This window comes from Erpetoichthys calabaricus, chromosome 12 (genome assembly GCF_900747795.2).
Source record: "Erpetoichthys calabaricus chromosome 12, fErpCal1.3, whole genome shotgun sequence".
Lineage (NCBI taxonomy): Eukaryota > Metazoa > Chordata > Cladistia > Polypteriformes > Polypteridae > Erpetoichthys > Erpetoichthys calabaricus.
The window spans coordinates 63,358,686-63,380,851 of record NC_041405.2 but is presented as its reverse complement, the minus strand read 5'-3'; the positions used below and the strand labels follow the sequence as shown (position 1 = coordinate 63,380,851).

Here is a 22,166-nt window from a genome sequence, read left to right as displayed (position 1 = left end):
CCATGACCCACTTTCTTAATGCCCTTAAAGTGTTCTGCAAGAATTTTTCAACTCCTACGTGCATTGTGCGATCCATTCACAGGATAACGTATACATATTATACATGGATGACAACAGGCATACTAAGTCAGTAACTCAGGATTTAAATAATAAAACATGAAACACCAGAATTGTATCTTAACCTTTAATATATATGTATGTGTATACATTTGCATTTAAAGATTATACTATGCCGCACAATAAAATGAATTTAAAAACCATGGATAAAAAAGATATTTACTAAACATATTTTGGGTTTATCTAATTCAGAACACAGGCAAGGAACTGTGATATTCTTTTATTTGTTAATAGATTTTTCCTTTTTGTAATATAAGTTTATATACAGTAGGCTCTTTCATAAATTATAAACCTAATTATTTCTGCTCAGCAATAGCATATGTAAGTGATGTGGACTGAGGGCTTTCTAAATGTCACTTTGCCTTCTTTCACATTTTTGTTTTATCTTGTTTGCGACAGGTTTGATGTTGCTGTGTAAAAAAAAAAAAAAAACTTTTTTCCTCGTTGCCCTGGGTTTTGATCTGCCTGCCTAAGTCAGCGTCTGTAGCTGTAACTTCTCTATTGATGTGTTTTGATGCTTTGTGTAAGGATGGTATAATTTATGTGATGAGAGTGAAACTGCAGCTTTGACTAATGTTTATTCTGTACTTGACTTAGTTATTTTAATTGGTGTCTATGGTATGTATACAGTGAATCAAAACTCTCCATGGCTTAACCACAGAGAAACACCTCTTGGGAATGAAGTAACCTGTCAGATGCATACAGAAAATGTGAAAAATAAAACACTTGGTGCAGTGCCTTTCTTAATGAAAATCTCTGATACTTATGTTTATTTTTAAACATGTTTGAACTGCAGAGTACCACTAGTGGCAGTCAAGTTGGCGTGACTGATGTAGGCAGACATGCTGACAGCTTCTTCATTCACCATGTTCAGTATACAGCAGCTCTGCCCTCTAGGGGCAGAGGGAGATTAATCTTAATTGCCATCCTCTTTCATGAGAGCTTTGCCTTTTCTAATGGTAAAATAGCACATTTAGAGCAATTTTGCTTTGCAGATGTAGTCTCCTTGATATTGAATTTATAGCTGCAGGAAACACATTTGTGCTGTTAAATTATGTCAACTGTAATTGTTTAAACACATGTAGAGAGTCATATGGACCAATTTATCACTTGCTCTCCCTGAAATGTACTATATACATTATTACAAAGTATTCCATTGCTAAACTGGAATTTCAACTATTTTTCACTTTAATTAAATTGTAGAGTGCAGCTTGAATGATTTTTAACTCCAAACAGTGGAGACATGTATTGTAGCATATCTTTTTTTACCTAACCATGTAAGAAGGAGGGAGGAGAGAAGAAGAATAAATGCATCCTTACTGTTGGGAACTATAACAGGACAGAAACCTATCTACACAACAAATAGAAGAAACTTTGACAGACGTATGATTAGCTGTGAATTTGCCTGTAGTTTTAGAGTACTGTGCATGTTGCCTTAAATCTGTAGTAAAAATGCTCCATGAAAACCTTTGTTTGAACATCAAGCATTTTAGAGTTTGTAATTTATAATCGAGGTGTATTGAAATTGATATATGTTTAATCTAATTTTCCATTTATCTTTGCACATTTTCAGAATAAAAGCATATGCATATACAGTAGATGCTAATATTACTTATGTGGGGTATCTCAAATGTTGGCTTACAATTGATCACTGAATGGTATTTCTCACATTGCGTCAACCCATCAAATTTTTAGTTGCCAGCACCTTAATATTAGCTGAGTTATTTATCACTGAAAATAAAGAAATCATCATTTTACTAGACTGGATACTGTATCCAGTTTTGGGCCAACCTTGACTTTATAAGTACGAATAGCGCAATTTACATTACCTCTCTCTGAGTATAGTGTACTTATTTCTTCCACCCAATTGAATAGAAAGAATATAAAAGAAAATAATTAAAGCAGCCATTATATAATGTACTAGTGCAATGTTTTAAATGAAAAGATTTTGGAGATGGCTGTTATTTTTTGGCACTTTCTATTTGTCCATTATATATTTTATCTTACTTTCAAGTGCATGACATAATTCAGCATACATATGTTTCCAGTGAAAAATTAGACTTTTACGTATAGATATTTTTTTGTCATTATTAAGGATATGTGTAAACGTATTGCATTTTAAGTAATAGAAATGCACTAGGTGAATATGTTTTATTAGAATTTTGAATATAAAAAAGAAATATCGATACATTATCTGTTACTTTGTACTAAATAAATAAGTACTCAGCAGGCTCAGAAAAAAAGTGGTTCTGTATATGAAAAGGACAGGCTTATATCTTTCTTTATGAAAATGATGTAGCATAAATCAATATTAGTTTACTAGTTGTTAAAAAATATAATTTCATTACAGTTTAATTGAATCATTTCCAACTTCAGTATATATTTGGTCTTTTTTTGTATGAATGAAAATAAACGTGCTATACTTTAAAGGGCAATGTATTTTCATTTCCAGTGGTGCCTTAAATAATAGTGCAAAGAATGTTGCAATAAACCACATTACTTTTACAAAAAACAAGATGTTTCATGCAGTGGTACTTTGGCATTGGCATTGCGATGCTGGCTGAGCAGTATACATTACATTATTCTTTATTTATCTTCAAGTACTTTGATTGTTTCATGGCAGCGCCATAGAGAGCTAGTGTCAATTTTACTAATTTAAGAAGAATCATCCCATAGTCCTGAAAAAAATCAATAAGGAAACTGCAAGGTGGTAGATCCTAAACAGGAATTAATGGTTCATTTATTTATTTATTTTATTGAGTCTTTTTGCTGGCTGACCAAAGTGCTCTTTAGTCTTATCAGGGGCATCAGGCAAGCTGGGATGCATTTACATATTTGTACACTGCAGTGTAACACATCAGAAGTACAGTTTCTTAGTTAATTGCCTTGTCGTTCTGCAAATCACTGTAAGAAGATTATAATTTACAGTTTTCCATTATCTCTCAATTTCAGTCATTTTCAAGCCCTGGTTTGTTCTGCTTCAATGGCTAAGTGATTGCTTTCAGTTGCCAATAAGGTTTATGTAAAGAGAAGAAGTAAAATCTTGAGTTTGTCATATTTTGTGTTATGTTTAGCATTTTTAGGATAAAACTTCACTTCTTTCATATGCCATTCTGTTTTTATGCCACTATTTGATGCATATTCAGTGTAGTGGATTAAAGCAATGGCAATTCATTGCTACAAATGTGGACAAAATGGGCTGAATGAAACAAAACCTTTTTGTGGTCATGGTTAAAACCATCTATGTGTCGCCCCTTGTTCTTTGCAGGAATGATTAAATACTTCCGTTCGGCGGCTTGCAGTGAACACTCTCTCATTCTCGTATTCCATTTCCAGTAGCATTTTGTGAAGCTGGCAGACAAAACAAAGAGTATCATAAAAAAAAAAGCGTCGTTACAGAATCTTTTAATATTCCTGACATTTCTGATATATGAAAGCGAAAGAGTATGCAACAAATTCCTACAGTGTAACATCAGTACAGTATGGCTTCCCTCTTTAAAACAGTAATTGTGTGATTTTAGCAGGCTTATTGGTGCTTGTTAGCCTGGATTTCTATACTGTCAAAGTAAAGGAGGTAGGACTTTTGCTTCACATGGCTGCTCAGCGATCTGATTTATTTTTAGTCCTTTTTTTAGAGGTAGAGGTATACTGGTCACAAAGAAAAAACAATTAAAAAAAAATCAAGTATATTTAAAATATAGCAGTTTTCAGTATGTTTGTATACAGTTTTGCAGTGGCCACTGGATTGTTTGTACGTAGGACTAACTTATTTTTCTTGGTCTACTATTAATCCTTCTTTGTGGGCTTACTTCAGTCTGCTGCAATAATGCAGTAATGCTTCTCAAATTTAACTTACTGCTACTGAAGTTGAATTTCAGTAAAATGGCATATGCCATTTGCACAAGAAGAGAGGCTTACTGTTAAGCTCCTGTTTGGGAAGAAAGGGTGATTTTCTGCAACGTCATTCTAATAATAAAGATGGGCAGCTCCGTCAATCACATTGTCATGTAAGGTAATCTGTGCTCCTGCCCTAGATTTCGGCATACCTTAGCTTTGCTAAATGAGTGCAGTTTTTATGCAGGGTGGGTTATAGCATAGTCCTGGGTTAAAAATAACAGAAATACATGGCTAAATAATCTTCAAGCTTTATTTAAGTCTGTGTATTTTTTTATATTTAGTTTATTTTGAAATTGGTAGCTTCTTTTGTCTCATGAATGGCCATTTGTTCATCTCTGTCAAAATTTTCTTTAGATTATTAAAACATGCTGAAACTAATTCAGCTGGAAAACAGACAGAATATCATGATGTCTTTGTATAATAGTAAATGGCCTCATCAAAGTATTCACCTTCCTGTTTGCAAATACAGTACTGCATTCCTACATGAAATCTTAAGGGCAGCAGAGGTGTGTTTAGGACAGTCATTTGTATCACTAGACATGTGATGGGATTTAATACAATTATTTTGTGTCTTATACTGTTGATTTCACAAACAACAGTCTGATATACCTCTGCAGTATACACTGACCAGACATTAAAGGTGGCTTTAAATTAATACTTTTCTGTTTGTTATAAACTGATGGAAATGATCATTGAGTAAACACTATAAACAGTAAGTTCAAATGACAAAGGAACTGAATAATGACTTAATGAAGCATCTGTAGCCCATCTGGTAAGTGCACCAAATTAATTTTGCTTCATAAGTCCACTAGGGCAGAAAGGTGGGATTCCGGCTGCTTGTGAATATGACACCAGTAATACAGAATATTATTATATTCAATGGTTCACTATTGTAAAAAAGAATAAATTTTATCAATAGATGCATCAGTATTTACAGTAGCTGGACTGTGAACTTAGAACCAAGTTGTCTTGTAATACTAGCAGTTATTTATTCAATTGCGTGTTTCTTTTCTCATTTATTAATTTTATTTATTTGTTTTTAAATTTTTATCATTAACCTACGTGACAGGCAGTCAGTAGGCATAGTTCACCTAGTACATTGACTTCCTCCCCAGGTTCATTTTCATGGTTATCTTACATTTCTGCATTCCTCTTTTTTATTGTCAAATGATGTAATATGCATTATGTACAATATAAATATATATATATATATATATATATATATATATATATATATATATATATGTTTGTGTGTATTTGTATGCATCTCTATGTATGTTATAGTGACATTCATTTTGAGTTTTACCATTGCTGTTCTACATACATTTATAAATTTGAGCTTCTCTGAGTCAGTGTGCTGTGAAGATTATGAGGTAAGATTCAAACTACATTTTATTGGTTGAAATAAATGTAGCTATTTTTCTAAATAGTTTTCTTTTTTTTTTGTTTTGTTTTAAAGTGAGTCATTTTCTAAACCGCTTTGTCCTGAACAGGGCTGCAGGGGTCTGCTGGAGCCTATCCCAGCTAGCACAGGGTGCAAGCTAGCACACACCCCCACTAAGGCCAATTTAGGATTGCCAGTTCACCTAATCTATACGTCTTTGGGCTGTGGGCGGAAACCGGAGCACCTGGAGGGCCACACAGACACAGAGAGAATATGAAAACTCCATACAGTGAAAACCTGGGAAGCAAACTCAGGTCTCCTGACTTTGAGGCAGCAGCACTACCACTATGCCACCATGGTGCACTTGTTTTAAAGTTACTAAATGTATTCGCTGTTTGTGGAGGTGATATTATAAATGACATGAAGACCAATCTTCATTTACCATATCTAAATTTCTATGGTTCTCTACATTGCCCAATTGTAAGCTGATAAACAAATAAGTAATCAAGGTGTTATGGTACTGCTCTGGTGAACATTATTATGGCTTGTGAACCACAATTTATTTCTGGCTGCACATTATCCCTGTTTCTCAATATAATGAATGTTTGGATAAATTATAAGGATAGATTACTTTATAGATTATTTTTTTCTTTGAAATGAAAAAAGAATAAGAGTAACATTATATCCTCATGAGTAGAAGCTACAGTTTTGAACATAGGAACACATCATCATTCAATAAAAAAATATAGACTGAAAATCACAAAAAAGCAAAAAATCTTAATTAAATAACATTTGATTATAATTGTCATGTCTGCTCTTTACACACTGTTGTGTAAATAAAACCATAGAATTTTATGTTTGTTCATAGTATCAGTGAGTGAGGCTTCAGAATGAGACTGGGGCTTTTGCAGATCTCCTTTTCTCAGTTTGAGTTGAGGAAACTTTTTACTTTAATGCTTCTGTGGCTTTGTGTTTGTTAATACTTTTCTAATGACAGACTTTATACAAAGGGGTTAGGGATTTCCTCGAGTTTATTTGAAAGTATCCTGGGCATCCTTAAGAAGACCCATTTTCCTTGTAGAAAAGGTATCAAGAAATGTTATTTTATTGTGCATATGAAAGTATGTAAAGGAAAATAAACTTTTTTAATAGGTGAGTTATACAATATAGTATATATAATTATAATACAATATATTATTAGTAGGTTATGTGATATTAATAATAAAGTGGAATGTGGGTGTGAAGTTAAAGCCGCATGAGAAGCTCTTTGAGAAATAAGAAAGCTCTTTGCTTCCTTAATTAGTTTTTATTTTTATACAACTAACACACCTTCACTCTGGGTCTCATACACAGGGAGTTTGGAAGCCTGGAAGATCAGGACCAGAGTATCTTTTGTAATTTAGTTATATTAAGCAAAAACAAACAAACCAATTAAAACAAAAAAAGCAAAACTGTATCTTATGTGGTATAGATGATCCACTTTTAATTGTACCTTAAGTTCTTATAAAACAGGAGAAACTGATGGACTCTGTAAACCTGCAAAAAGGTAGTCTTCACAGTAGCTGGCAAGTTTTGACTGAGAATAGGTTGAGATAGTCCAAATCCGTCTATGGATTCTCTCTGAAAAGTTCCTGTTGTAAGGAACAACTGCACAGAGAAAGCTTACACCTCCACTGGTAAATCCTGATTAACAATAGTAGAGCTCTCAAGGGTGGAATGCAGCTGACAGAGCAGAGGTCCATAAGGATGACTCTTGGTAGATGATAATGGCTTATGAGTCAATTATCACCAATAGAGAAAAAAATCAAAGTGATCTGTAAAAATATTCCCTTCGAATAATATGCTGTTGAGAAAGTCCTCTAGTAGAGCAATTGCAGCCATAGCTCCATAGTTTTCAAAGATTTCTGACCATATTTACTGACTGCATAGGGAATATAAAACTCTAATTAGTTAATAACGATGCTAAGCGAAGAGTGGCATTTGAAATAATGAGACATGAACAGTGGGTATTTCATTATAGTCCACAGCAAAATCAATATAATGCATTTTAGTCTTATTGCATATGTTTTTTTTTATGCAATTCAATAGTCCTCCTGTTGCATGTAATTTTGTATCGCCATTCAGATTTCCTGTATCAATATATTACTGCATTGTTTTTTCTGTGATCCTATTTTGATTGCCTGTTTTACCTTTAGGTTTTGGGTTTTTAAACTTTATATTAGGTAATATTTTGTATTTTTTGCATTTGTTTGTTAGTGCTTTCATATAAATCTTGTAGCATCATAAATAAATCTCCCTACTGGAGAAAACTGAGCAAGCAGTAGCCTAATGGTGTACATTCATGAAAAGAAATTGTAAGGATGCATTGTAATTTGCGTACATACTGTATAAATTTGTTTTTCATGTCAATTTCAGATTATATAAATTTAAGTTTTTATGTTGATTTTTGTGTACAATTAAAATTAATAGAATTTAAGCTCAAGGTTGGGTAGCTTGGTAATGTATGGTGAGAGAATCACTCATGCTGTAACACTAGTTTCTCACCAGGCTTGTGAGAAGTTTGATAACAAGTGAAAAACTCACAATGGTAAAATGAAAAGCAAAGAGTGTGGTCTCCTAAAGCTTTAAAGTACATAGACATTCAAAAGAGGGACCAGATGTGAAGTAATGCAAGAACATTTGAAATATCAGTTTAGGAAATGTTGTAATAAATGAGGTACACATGACATGTACAAGAAAATAAAAGCACCATCTCCATGTGCAAACATGAAAAAGCAAGAAATATGAAATGTTACAATAATGAAATTTTCAAATTCTGAACACAACAATTTATTTAGTTGTATAATGAAGTTCTGCTGTGAGATAAGGGAGATGTTGCAAAGATGACACAAATGAACTGACTACAGAAACTATATGAAATGAGTAATTTGTGCACTAATGGCAAAGGTGGAAAGTTCATGGATTTTTCGAATGATAGAAAAAACTATTTTGTTCATGTCAAATGACTGAGATGGGTAGTGGTAGATTGATTAGTTGGCATCAGGTGAAAGTCAAATGGGCTAACTATAGCAGTGATGTTAAAAGAAGTGTTATATAGTGGGTAAGAGAGTGTAAGAGAACAAGAATTGGGGGGCTTGAAGTGGAATCTTTAGGTTCTTCTACATGCATTTACTGAAGTGATATGCTATAGAGCAGTGTTGTCTACCACACTGGCTGTAATGATCATCATACATTTTTCAGAAAACTACTGTAGTGCACCATCTGATTGATGCAAAGCTCTGAAGAAACCTTCCTCGTCTTGTCTATCCATGGTCTGCATTGTATTTCTCTTCTGTAAATGGTGACAAATATGTTACAGGTGTTAACAGGTAGGGAGGTAGTAAGTGTACTCTGACTTCCAAAAGCCACACACCATGAAACCCATCTTCTTTTGCCAGCTGTTTAGCATTGCAGTTCATTCATTTTGTCGCTGGAGCTTCTAGCTACTTGGCCTCAATATTCCTTATATTATTAATGAGCTTCTTGTTGTCACAGATGCACATGTATGAAGAATATCCATTTTTTACAAAGATAGTTCTGAGGCTCAATGATAGGGGGTTTAATCCTTATATATACAGGGTAGAACGTCAATAGTACTAATCACTTTTGCAAACCTACAAATTGCATGAAAATCGTATTTGACTCTCTGCATTTCTTTGACTGTGGGGCATGTTACAGTATACTGTATGATTACTGAGGAAGTACTCATTCCCAGTCAGTCTCTGTGAAGAGCCACAAGCAAGGCATCTTTGAGTAACCATGGGCCTCATATATAAAAGCGGGCTTAGATTCCACACTAACATTTTGCATACACTAAAAATGCAAAAACTACATGTGCACAAAGAAAATTGGATGTATAAAACCATATGTACATCATGTCCCACACCAAGTTCCTTTATAAGTCTCAGATTAACTTATAAGTATGCATGTGTGCCTTTGCTTTTAGCCACCATACATCACCTTTCACTAGTAACCATGCATGGCTTAAAAAAAACACCCTTTGTTAATATTCACGAGTCACAACACATTCACAATACAAAGTTGGCCATGTTTCTGAGTGACGTCTTTACTTTCAAACCATGGGAGAACACAGAAGGCAAAACTTTAGTGAATGTGAACTTTAGGTGTTACAAAAATTGTGGAATGGAAAGGATGCACATTGTTACTAAAATATCTCAGATAACTGGCATTTTTTCCTTTGCCTTGTAGTAAGTGGTCCAGGGGTTGCATCCAGGGGTGCTCCCTATATGGAGTTTGCATGCATGTTCACAAGGGTTTGCTCCAGTTTCCTACTACGGTCCAAAGATACGAGGGGTAGGTGAACTGGTGATTTTATATTGTCTCCTGATGTACAGTATGTGTGTGTGTGTGTTCACCCTGCAATGGGCTGTCACTCAGTCCAGGGGTTGTTCCTGCCTGCTTTTTTTACGTGCAAGGATAGGCTGATAGGCTAGGATAGGCTGGGTTGTGTGTCTCCAGCCCTAGATAAGTGGGTTTAGAGAATGGATGATTAAATGAGTACAAAAATCTATACTCCCTAAAGTAAATCTTAATTGCAAATTGCCAATCCTTAAAACAGATAGAAAAATGCACATATTCAATTGTAGGTTAGTTCACTGTTTCCAATTTAGCTTGAGAGAGGCTATTTTATTTTGTAAATTTTGTCTGCTGTATTTTCTACTTTTACATACCCAGAAGATGCTCCTCTCAGCAAACAGATTTTCGGTAGTTAGCTTGAGAAAGTGCTTCTTTTGCAACAATTAAAATACATAGACAAACTCAAACATTTTTTGTCATTTAAATATTGTTAATGGTATTTGTGTCCCTTTTACATGATGATGACTGACTTGTAAGCTGATTGAAACGTCCTTGAACTGTCCTCATGGAGTTGTGTGCTGAGTTTGGAGCCTATATTATAGAGACAATCGCACAGAAATCATGAGATCCCTATTCTGTTACAGGTTTAGAACAACCAGGGTTAGAAAATAAATTGATGGATGGACGGACATCATCAGAATGTGACTGACGCATCATTGGAATACACAATGAAATTGGATTTTCAGTTCACTTTATTGCCCTGCTGCCTGGAGTAGCTAAAATATCAACAAAAAAAAGTCTGCATAGGCCTTTGCATAGCTGAAACTTTCCATAAATATAAGCCAATTTCCACACCAAGTTCATCAAGTTCATGTTTTATAAATCACAGTTTTTCAGAAAAAAAATGGCCTACATATGTTTTAGTTCCAAGCGTAAGGAAGTTTTATACAAGAGGTCCGAGGACTTTTCACTTCTGTGGTCATGGTGCACTGTCATCTTGTTCGCCTTTTAGCAAACAGTTCTGTTTTCTTAAATCATATATTAAATATATTTTAAATCACACATTAAAATGGCTTTTTTCTGTGAGCTTACACAATGAGAACTCTACAGTTTTAACCTTTGAAAATCTTCTTACAACCATACCAATTCTAATGCAAGGTAGGTTTCTTTTCACTAGCCCAAGTCAGGTCTTCATGCTTTCACCAGATAGTCATACTGTAGGTTTGTGTTGATGATATCAACAATTTATTACTTATACTGCTGCTGGATGGTACTTTTCTGATGATATGATACACTTGTATCTTGGTTGTATATACGAATAGGCTTTAAACATACTGTTCATGCATTTCATTTACGCTAAAAACTTTAAATGCTTCTTTAGCAGACAGACACAAATCCAGTGACTTTTTCTCTAGCAAAATTAAAAATTAACAACAACAATTTGTTGTGAAGTTCAAAATATTGGGTATGTCACAGTTTTGTACACTTTGTACATTTTTGGTAATAATGAAGGCCATTATATTGCTAAGAGATGACAAGACAGGTAGTGGATGTTCTATAATCCAGCAAGTGTGCTGCAGGTATGCCACTGTCAGCCTGGATGTGCGAATATAGTCAAGACCGTTGTGATAAAATCCTGTCTGGTTCATTCAATAAGCACAACTGGCTGTCCAGTCTCCAGATGCATCACCTCAAATTTTTCTATATTTACAGTGTGGAAAACTGCAGACCCTGCTAAAAGAAGAAATACAGTATAACCATGGAAATGCAAGTCACAGTGGTGTTCTGGTGTCTTGCCACTGGTGCTGGCTTTAACGGAATAAACAAACCCAACAGTAAGGCAGTGTGGTTGAAAAGTGTGCTGTGCTCTGCGATCAGCTCTGCAGGAGATGTAAATGAGTCAACCTAAATAAAAGCAAGTCTGTAAAATCTTTGGTGACTTTGAAAGAAGATGAGGGTTTTCTCAGAGTGCAGTGTCCCAAACAGATTATTCCAACTGAGTATCAGTTAATTTTAACTCCTGGCTCTAAATGATCATCTTCTGCACTAGCAGGTTTGGCATTTAGGAGGAGCTAAATACTGAAATTACATGGGTTAGTGAGAAAAATAAATATTGTACTTTAAAATGACACTTTGTAGAGAATGGCATACTCTTAACATTTATTCACCCAATTAATATGAAACCATTCTGGTACATGCTCATCTCACATTGCCCTGCTTGTATTTTGTGCTTTTTCCAAATCCAAAAGCAACAATAATTAATGGCTAGCGAGACAAGTCTTTAGCTCTTGTACTAGCAGCATTTCTTAAACCTGCATACTCAGCTGGATGCTGCATGTACAAATGTACTGTATATGTAAGTCCATTATTTGCGAATCTTCACAACAACAACCATCTTGCTTAGTTGGCAGATAAGTTTGGTTACATCTTTTGGCCCACCACACTTGTTTGTTTTACAGCTATAGTATTATCAAACTGCTGAGGCTGATTTCTTCTTAGTCGCCAATTCGTCCATCTCTGTTTTTCCTCAATAAACAAGGTACTTTCATTATTTGTTAAAGTGCATGGCTATTAACAATTAGGACACCCAGTGGCCATATTGAGAAATTACAGGTTGTGAAGAACAGCCGTATTGGCTTAATTAAAATGGTGACACCCCCTAAACAATTGGAGATGCTTAAGGAGTGATTAAGCCCTCCCCAATTATTTTAGATACGTTAAAACATCAGTAAAGGCTGTTTAGGCCAACTTCTTAAGAATGCATATCCTTATCATTTAAAATCTAGAAAAACTTGCAACATCACAGTGTTCTGGGGGAAAAAAAATTTAAGCAGAAGACACAGATAGCCAGATCTGAATCGAGCCATTTACCGTATTGGAAAGCAGCTCATAGTCTATGTATCATACCACTGCAACTCCTAGAAAAAAATCAAAAGAAATATCAGTTGTCTCAGCATCTTAAGCAGCATTTAACATTTCAGTCCCTTAATGAAAAAAAGAAGTATATTGTAGGTGTTATTTGTTCATTTTGTGCTACTTGACATTACTTTAATTCAAATGAAAGAAAATGAATGAAAAAAGCCAAACTAAATCACAGAAATGGGGCAGACAAAGTCACGAGTAGCTTCTGATTGGCTTGTTCAAAAGACATTTAATTAATTTTCTCTTTACTACTAATATGTTGTTGCCTATTCAGAAGGCTGATGCTATTATAGTTTTGACATGTCAGATTCACAGCAAACATCCATATAGCAAATGCATACTGGACATAATTAATGCCAGGGAAATGACATTGGCGTGTTGTGCTTGTCATGTAGACCAGCGTTTCAGTACCCTTTTATTTAGTCTTCTGACTGATATCTAAGAAAGCAAGCAATACTTAAGTGATTTATATGTCAATTTAATATGTTTGAAAAATTTGCAATGAAAGTGGAACCACATTTAGTCATTACTTTTGTTAAAGTGCCTTAATTTCATTTAGGACTGGCAGCTTCAGTCACAACTATGGAAGAGCAAGCAGGGACTATACTCCACTAAATAACAATGTACTGCTTTAATTAGCCTCAAGTGTCACAATTAGTCCAAAACAAGGAGATGGTTTATTCTTCTTTTTACTTTGGAATAAACAAGCATCTAAGACAAAATACATTCACTGGTAAAGTATTGTTCACTATGTCAATTTTTACATTTTCCTAATACTGACTGACTGACTGACTAATACTGGTTAGATTGGAGCAAGTTCTGGAAGCATGGCACTTGAAAGGCTTAGGAAGACTATTTCTAAATATGCTTTCCTGTTCAGTACTTTAAAAAAATACGCTTTTTGTGTGGTCTTATCGAAACAACAACTGTTTTAAAGCCAGTTGAATAGAAGCTTGATTCACCATCTGGTTAGCTCTCCAATACAGAATTACTGTGTCAATATATGTCCAAAGAAAAAGGGGGCAAAAAACTTTTTCAGTACTATGTTTTGATAATAGATTGTCACCTGACATCAAATGGCATTGTTCTACAAGAAAATCTGGATGCATTGTCACCTTCTGGAAAACTCTTGATCCTAAAATAGATTTAACTAAGCTCTTAGGAGGCTGCATTTCATTCTCAGAGTATAGATTTTACAAGCTGTGTGATGAATCTTAAATGAGTAGTGAGGAAGTACTTCTGCATAAGAATCCTTGAAATTGGTAAACAAGCCAGAAATGTATTATATAACACATAGGTAGATAGACATATAGTATTCTACAGTAAGGATTCATTGTACATGTTTTTTTTTAATAACAAATTCAATCACAACCCTTATTTAAAATTGATATGATAGCTTTATGGGAGGCACAAGAGAGCAGGAATAATCACTACAAGGAGACTGGGGCTCACATCCGTGGTGCTGCCTGTGTGGAGTTTGCATGTGCTTCCTGTGTCCCTGTGTTTTCTTTGGGTGCTCTGTTTTTCTCGCGCAGTCCAAAGACATCCACATAAGCAGAATGGGGATGCTAAATTGACCCCTGATATGTGTGTGTGTGTGTGTGTGCTGTCACACTGTAATGGGCAGACAACCCTGTCCAGGGATTGATTCTGCTTATGCCTAATGTTTTCTGAGATAGAATCCAGTGACCCTGCTCTGGATAAGTGGGTTTAGAAAATGGATGGATAATATCTCGCAGTGGGTAGCGCTGCTGCCTCGCAGTTGGGAGATCTGGGGACCTGGGTTCGCTTCCCGGGTCCTCCTTGTGTGGAGTTTGCATGTTCTCCCCGTGTCTGCGTGGGTTTCCTCCGGGCGCTCCGGTTTCCTCCCACAGTCCAAAGACATGCAGGTTAGGTGGATTGGCGATTCTAAATTGGCCCTAGTGTGTGCTTGGTGTGTGGGTGGGTGTGTTTGTGTGTGTCCTGCGGTGGGTTGGCACCCTGCCCGGTATTGGTTCCTGCCTTGTGCCCTGTGTTGGCTGGGATTGGCTCCAGCAGACCCCCGTGACCCTGTAGTTAGGAATATAGCGGGTTGGAAAATGGATGGATGGATGGATAATATCTTTACATAAAATGAAAATGTTATTTTTTCATTCATACTTTTTCTGATATACATTTATTGTATGATAGAATTGCAGAGAGTCATTGGGCACATGGCATGGATCACCTCAAGCCAGTTCATCACAGCACTCACTCACAGACATACTCACAGCTGCTGTACACTCTTCTCATGTTGCAACAGCTATTAGGTAATGAAACACCAGTGTTTTGATATGTAGGAGGCAAAATTACTGACAACTGCACCATGATGCATTTCTTGCAATAATAAACTGAGATTTCATTAATAAAGTATTATCTTAACTGTAAGTTAATACTGTATATTATTTGTGTTCAGGTTAATAAAATACCATTTATCTTTATGTTTGTAGTTTATCTGAAAACCCTCATTTTCATAGAATGCTAAAAGTAAAGTCATATTTGAAGTCTTTAAAATTCTAGTGTTTCATTGAAACGGTCTTGTTAATGAAATCATTTGATAAGCTAGAGGAAAATGGGGATGGGATGTGAGGGAGAAAAGATTATGACAAAGGCTTTTCTTGTGCTAAGACCCAAGGTGGCAAGTGAGGTGGTTGTATAAATGATGGATCCTCTATGGTAGACTGATTATTCTTAATTTCCAGTTTTGACATTATATGCTGTCTTTAACAGAGAAAGGTAATGGAAAATTAAAAACTCAAAAAGAAGTGTAAGCATGTATTATACCACTACTACTGTAATTTCTAATTCTTGAACTTATTATTATTATTATTAGTATTAGTATTATTTATTTGATCACTGGGACATGTTTCTCATTTGCTGTTTCTACTCCCCATAGAGTGTCTGCTTGGTCTCGGTGGACTAAACTTTGTAATTGTAGCAGCAGCCGTCGTCCAGACTGCAGCTCCAGAGAGAAAAGGCCGGTACACAACTCAGCTAAAACACCTGCTCTCACTTCAGCACTGCTGTTGCTAGCAAGCTGCCTTTAGGGCTGAGTGCTCAGAGGTACACATCTCACCTAGGGATCAGCTGACTTCATTTGTGATCACCTCAGTGTGGCTGAAGATGACAGCAGCAACAAAAACAATAACAAAGTAATACACAAAAAAAATGAGGAGGTCACAGCAACTCATCAGTTGTTACTTAATTTTTTCAAGTCAAAGATGGTAATAATGAATGAAAAACATACCATTTTTTGTTTAACTGCTTTGGGTAAAATATTTATTATAAGATAAAATAAGTTAATTTAATCAATCTTAAATCAAATATATAAGCCCATTCTGGAAACATTTCGTAATGAAATGATAAGTATCTTTTTGTTTCCTCTGTTAGTCTTCTTTTAGTAATGTATAGCCAAGAATTTATCAAATGTGTGACATTTATATGCTAGATGTAGAGTGCAAATAATTTAGAAGATTTTCCTTATAAGTATTTTCAACTACAATGATTTATCAGTGGAAATTATTACCAAACAGTTCTAGTGATTGACTATTGAAAAACGTAATTAGCAATTTTTCTTTTAAAAAAAAACATTTTTTTAAACTTTGAGCTGACGATCATTTTGTTTATTGTCACTGGCACACTTTTTCTGTCTATTTCAAATTAATAAAACTATTTACAGTACAAAATGCATTCTCTGGTGGTTTTCTGTAGGCTTTCTTTGATGGAAAGATTTTCTTTACGGTATAATCTGGCTACAGTGAAGTTTCTTTCAGAAACTATTATATTAACCTAAAGTTAATGGAAATGTTTGTATTCAATCGACGTTGTAAAACAATGCTAAGAAACCATTTACTCACTAAATGTTCTGCAAAAGCTGGGAGGCAATTAACATGATCGTGTTTTCTGGTGAAACAGTGACGATACAAGCGTCCCTGGTCATTGTCTGTGCAGAGTTCACATATTTTCTCTGAGGGTGGCTGGGCATTTCTCAGGATGTTCTGCTTGTCTTTTCACACTTCAAAGACATGTATTAGCTTGAATGGGGAGTCTAAATCAACCTTAGGAGATTGTGAGTGTGGATGTGTCTGTGATCTGGCCCTGAAATGGACTACCAACTGTCCAGGATTGTTTCTAGCCTTGCGGCCAATACACTCGGTATTGAACACAGGACAGTACAGGACAGTATTGAAATAAGCAAGCTTAAGAATGTTAGGTTACTGTACATTATTATTATTTTCTGTGTTATTTTACTAATGTTAAAAAAATATGAATTATTTATGTTGGGTTTAAAATTTGTCTTTAATCAAAACTTTTTGCCTTTTGAATAATCTGCACATTTATTTGTCTTATGTAATGAGACATATGGCAACATTTGTGCAAGCCAATAAAGAAGGCATTGCGAAATAATATTAAAGAAGTTAAGACCACACCCAGGTAACTGAAAGCTGCAATGCATGTGCTGTATAATATGAAAATACACTTACCTAATGCAAACATTTTCTCAGCCATACTCAGAGCAGTTGCATGGGTGACTGAAAGAACAAGTGCGTAAATAAACTAATTTCTCTTTTATTTTATGCCCTCCAGTATTTCTTATGAAGAAAGAGAGCTGACCCTGAGAAAATTGTTTCGAAGCTGTGTTTCAGGTGTTGGTGGGGCAGTAGAGTCAATATGACTAGATTTTGCTTATTTCTTAAATGTTTCAGTAACCAGTTCAGGCATCATTATCATGTCATTATTACAGCATTAACAGTCCCCATTACCTTTCTTTATTTCACTGGCCAGATTAGTAAAAGCAATAATAATAATAACTCATACATATAGCTCTTAGAGCTGAGAACCTTGTGTGACAAGAAAAGGTAATGAGGGAGTTGTCCAGCTTTCTGACTCATACATATGTAGGATCATTTCATAGCAGATTCACTTTAAAGTGTTTTCTAAAACCAATCTTGCGTACCTTGTCACAGGTGGGAGAACTGCAAATGGCCTGAGTATCTGGTATAGGGCAACAAGACTCCTCATAGATACATACACCGAGCCTACATTTTTAATACTACATCCATGTTAAAATTTTTTATTACGTTTATACAAGTAGTCAGAAATAGTGGTCTGCAAGCAAAGTCTGCTATGGCAATGTTGAAGCTCCCCCAGAAGATGCCTATATCCTTATAAATAAACTTAATATTAGATAACCATGTTATATATTTATGAGCAATTTGTAGTGAACTTTTATGTTATGTCTACCCCTGCTTATTCTGGTCATTCAGAGTCTGCTGTCAGAAGAGCTTCCCTCCTATACTGCTTGGTCAAAGTGGATCTTTTTGATTTATATCAGCATAACAGACTCCTAAAAAGTAGGCCTTTAGCACTGTGATAGCCTTCTAAATGTTAACCAGCCACATTTGCCTCCATCTGGGTGTGCTTTGAAAATACTTATTTTTTATTTAAATATAATGTCTTTCAGTAAACTAGCTTTATCAACTAGTTTTATCAAAATGTTTTTATTTCATATAGAACTTTATAGACCAAGCAGAATCAGAGGATGTTTTAAAAACCCAACAAGAATGCATTTCAAAGCATCCACGAATAAAAGGTAGATTAAATATAATTAAAAAAGGTAAATTACATTGAAATATTGACACACTTATAAAAGCCTGCAAATATCCACACATTAAATCAGAGTAAAATGCTATTAAACATAACTTACATAGAGAGCTTAATTGACAATAAACAGCACAGCATTGTCAGCATCAGTCTTGTATTGACTAAAGATTTAGTTGAGTACAATAGCAGATCTATGTGCAAGAGAGTCAAGGAAAATTTTTCATATTCATTTTGTAATTTGTGATTTTAGTATTTTCATAGACAGACTTGAGGAGAGAGACAAATAACACATTAGGAACCACAACGTGAACAAACAACACTGAAGAGCTTAAGGAGATATCAAGCAAGAAAGCAGTGTACCTGAGCCAGTATAGGGGTGACATTAAGAATCAGTGTTAAAGCTAACATCTACAATATTTTAGTTCTGTTGTAGTCAAAACTCTTAAGACATAACTCATATTAAGGCTGCATTCTGAAATTAGAATGACAGTAATGTGAGTAATGAGAATAGTAATACCTTTCTGTTCAAAATCACAATCTCTTCTAAGTCTTCTGCAACACTGATTGGGAATGAGTGCAATTGGAAAATGGGAAATTATTACGTAACTAGTCATTTAGCCTGTTACAATAACGGGCGCTAGAATAGTAGTGCATAAACATTAGTAGGAACAGTCTATATTAAATGGCAAGGGACTTTGACCTCATTCTTTTTGTTGGTTGTATTTTTCTTTCTTTCAGCCTTTCTTTTGTTGATGTTTACTTGCTGAGCTGACCGTTCTTTGTGGGCTGCCGCCGTGTATTGTGTGTCTTTAATTTTCTGTGACAGTAATACTGTCTTGTACGGCTCTATTCAATAAGGGCGCGCACAAAAAGGCGAGCTTCAAAAGGGGAACCTCAATTGAGCGCAGCGAATAAAGGCGTTCGTAGATAATTTAGTTCAAATGGCTCTGGAATATGTGAAGAGCAACAAAGGTGCAGATCTTTATTTACGCACGCCTTTATTCGCTGCGCCCAATTGAGGTCGCCCTTTTGAGGCTCGCCTTTTTGTGCGTGCCCTTATTGAAGGATGCCTGTGCGCGCCCTTATTGAAGGATGCCGTCTTGTACGTCCACTGGCTTGTACGTCCGTAATATACCTTTAATTTTCTCTGGCGGTAATACAGGTGTGCGTGTCGGTTATATGCCTTTAATCTCCTCTGACAGTAATACTGGCTTGTATGTGGCTGTAATATGCATCACTGTATTGTGTACCTTTAATTTCCTCTCGCAGTAATACTGGGTTGAATTTCTGTAAAACACCTCTAACTTTCTCTGACAGTAATATCGCGCGTCACACCGTGCCCCGCACATGCGCACTTCACCAGAAGACACCCACACACAGACACCTGGACGCACATAGGGATTTTATATATATAGATATAAGTAATTACTGGCCATTGAGAAACAAAACAGAATTAATATGTAAGCATTTTCACGTGATTGTGATGTTTAATTCTACATAGTTAACTGTAATGCAAGTACTACATTTTCATTTAGGCACACATCTGTGTAGGTGCAAACATTTAGAGCTGTACTTATGATTCAAGAGGAGATGTGTAATATTTTGTATTTCTGTGTGAGAACCATTGCAGCACATTACTCTGTGCTTTACCTAGAGTTTTTCTTTTAATTAATTGCTTTGTTTTTTTGTTCTCTTTTCTTGCCCTAATCAGCTTGCCAACTGAAAAGGATAAAGGCTGTGAGAAAATGGATTTAGTGTCAGAAACTGTCTTCACAGTTACTCTGTTCACTTGCATCATCGTCCACGCTGCAGCTCAGGAAAAAGACTACACGGTACGAGAGGAGCAACCAGAAGGCTATTTCATTGGCAACTTGCTAAAGGACTTAGACATAGCACTGGACCCAGATGTCAAGCTGTCATCCCCGCTTCGCTTTAAGTTGGTTTATAAAACTGGTGATGTTCCTCTGGTACGGGTGGAAGGAAACACAGGGGATATTTTTACCTCTGATCGTATTGACCGTGAGAAGCTGTGTTCAGGGGTCTATAATGAGAACCGCTGCTTCTATGAGGTGGAAGTAGCTGTCCTACCAGATGAAGTGTTTCGGCTGGTGAAGATCCGCTTTCTTATCGAAGACATTAATGACAATGCCCCACTGTTCCAGTCTACTGTTATTAATATTTCCATCCCTGAAAACACTGCCATCAACTCCCGCTATCCAATTCCTTCTGCTGTGGATCCTGATGTGGGAAGTAATGGAATAAAACACTATGAATTAGTGAAGGTGAGTAAAACAATTAACTATTATTGTGTCTGTACACTACTCAGATGTTATAAGTGCACTGCAACAAATTCTTTTTTGACATTACTATATTAAAAAAATCATATCCATCCACCAGTCTATAGAGAAACAGCAAATGAAAAAAAGAAACACAAAATGAAATAAAAGAAATACAAATTATGAGTAATTAATGCACTATTGGAGTTCTCTGGAGTAGGCTGTGTTTATGTTTCTTATAGTAAAATCATATTTAGTGTTGCTTAAAAAGTGTCTTTTTCAGTAGAAGTGAATATCTGCTATGTAGTTACAGCAAACTGAGCTTTGTCTAAAAGATGTTCACATGTACATCATTAAAATGAAGATATCTAATTTCAGATCACAAGTAAGTTTAAAATAATTATGTAGATTTTTTAATGGAAAATTGAGAAGATTTATAGATAGCATGAAAACTGTCCTTGTAGCAGTGTTAAGGTGTTTAATTAACCATAGTAAGAACAGGTTTCCACTATTGTGCATTTCTGTAAATCACTAGTTGTACTTCTTTCTTTATTTCATCCTTGAGTCTTTATTTCTCCTATTGCTATATAGGCCATTGTTTTACATGGTTGCAGAAATAAATATACCCCATTTTATGACTGTATAGTGGAAACGTGGCCATGAAGGATCAGTTAGCATATCAGACAGATAATGTATGTATTGTCAAAGCTTTTCACACAATACATCTGCATGTTCTTTGTATACTTCAAAACAGATTAAAATGCATCTTGTCTCAATTAGAGTGGCATAGTGTTAGATAAACCTGATCGTGATTCTCCTGTAGGCATACAGTAACAGACCCAAAGGTATTTTTGCTTTACTTGAAACAAGTGAAACCATTTTGCCATTATAACTATGGATGTCTTAGGCAGTACAGAGGAGGGATAAATCACATTGAGGCACATAGTAGTTTTGTGCACCTACTAAATCCAGTCATGCTAGTTTTTGGTCAAGACGTCAATTATCTCCACTTTATTACTTGCATTTTACCTTCCATTTTGGAGGTAGGTCTTGTGTTCTGAGGGCCATTTCTAAAGTGAACATTTGCCTACTGAGGCCACACATAGAACTGTAATGCCACTGCAATGCGTAAAAATAGTCAAGCACCAAGAAATGGTAACTGATTTCCTTATGCGCCACTTCCTGGTGTACTCTGAAGGTAGTATAATCTTACATTATAAATTGGCACACTGTAGCTGCACCGCAAAGGAATTAAGATTAGCATCTGTCAGTATATATAAAATAAATTCAACAGCCAACAATGAAGACAAAGCTAACCCTTAAGCTAACCCTTTATTTCAGTATCCAACGAGTTTTGAAAAGAGTGCGTCACTCATACAATGAGCATGTTACTTTCCTTATTTGGGAACTGTTATCTTTCTCTTTTCTGGACTTGTACTACATCTTGTTGTCCAGTCAGTTAGGAGAGACACAAAGGTTCACACAGAATGGCTTAGTGATACACTGATATGCACTGCTCCTCCTGGCTCTAGATGTCGGAGTTGAATTCCTCACTTGGTCACTGTTTATGGGAAGCTTGTATATTTTCCTCA

At 35.5% G+C, this 22,166-nt stretch overlaps 1 protein-coding gene across 3 annotated transcripts in view; it reads left to right on the top strand.

Annotated features, from left to right (window-relative positions):
* The window catches only part of pcdh11 (protocadherin 11), a 970,759-nt gene that overhangs the window by 5,518 nt on the left and 943,075 nt on the right, over window positions 1–22,166 (top strand). For all 3 annotated transcript variants that reach the window (XM_051935327.1, XM_051935328.1, XM_028815647.2), the window contains exon 2: window positions 20,010–20,580. In XM_051935327.1, coding sequence (XP_051791287.1) covers window positions 20,044–20,580 — 537 coding nt within the window. In that variant the 5' untranslated portion in view covers window positions 20,010–20,043. The remainder of the gene's footprint in view (window positions 1–20,009; window positions 20,581–22,166) is intronic.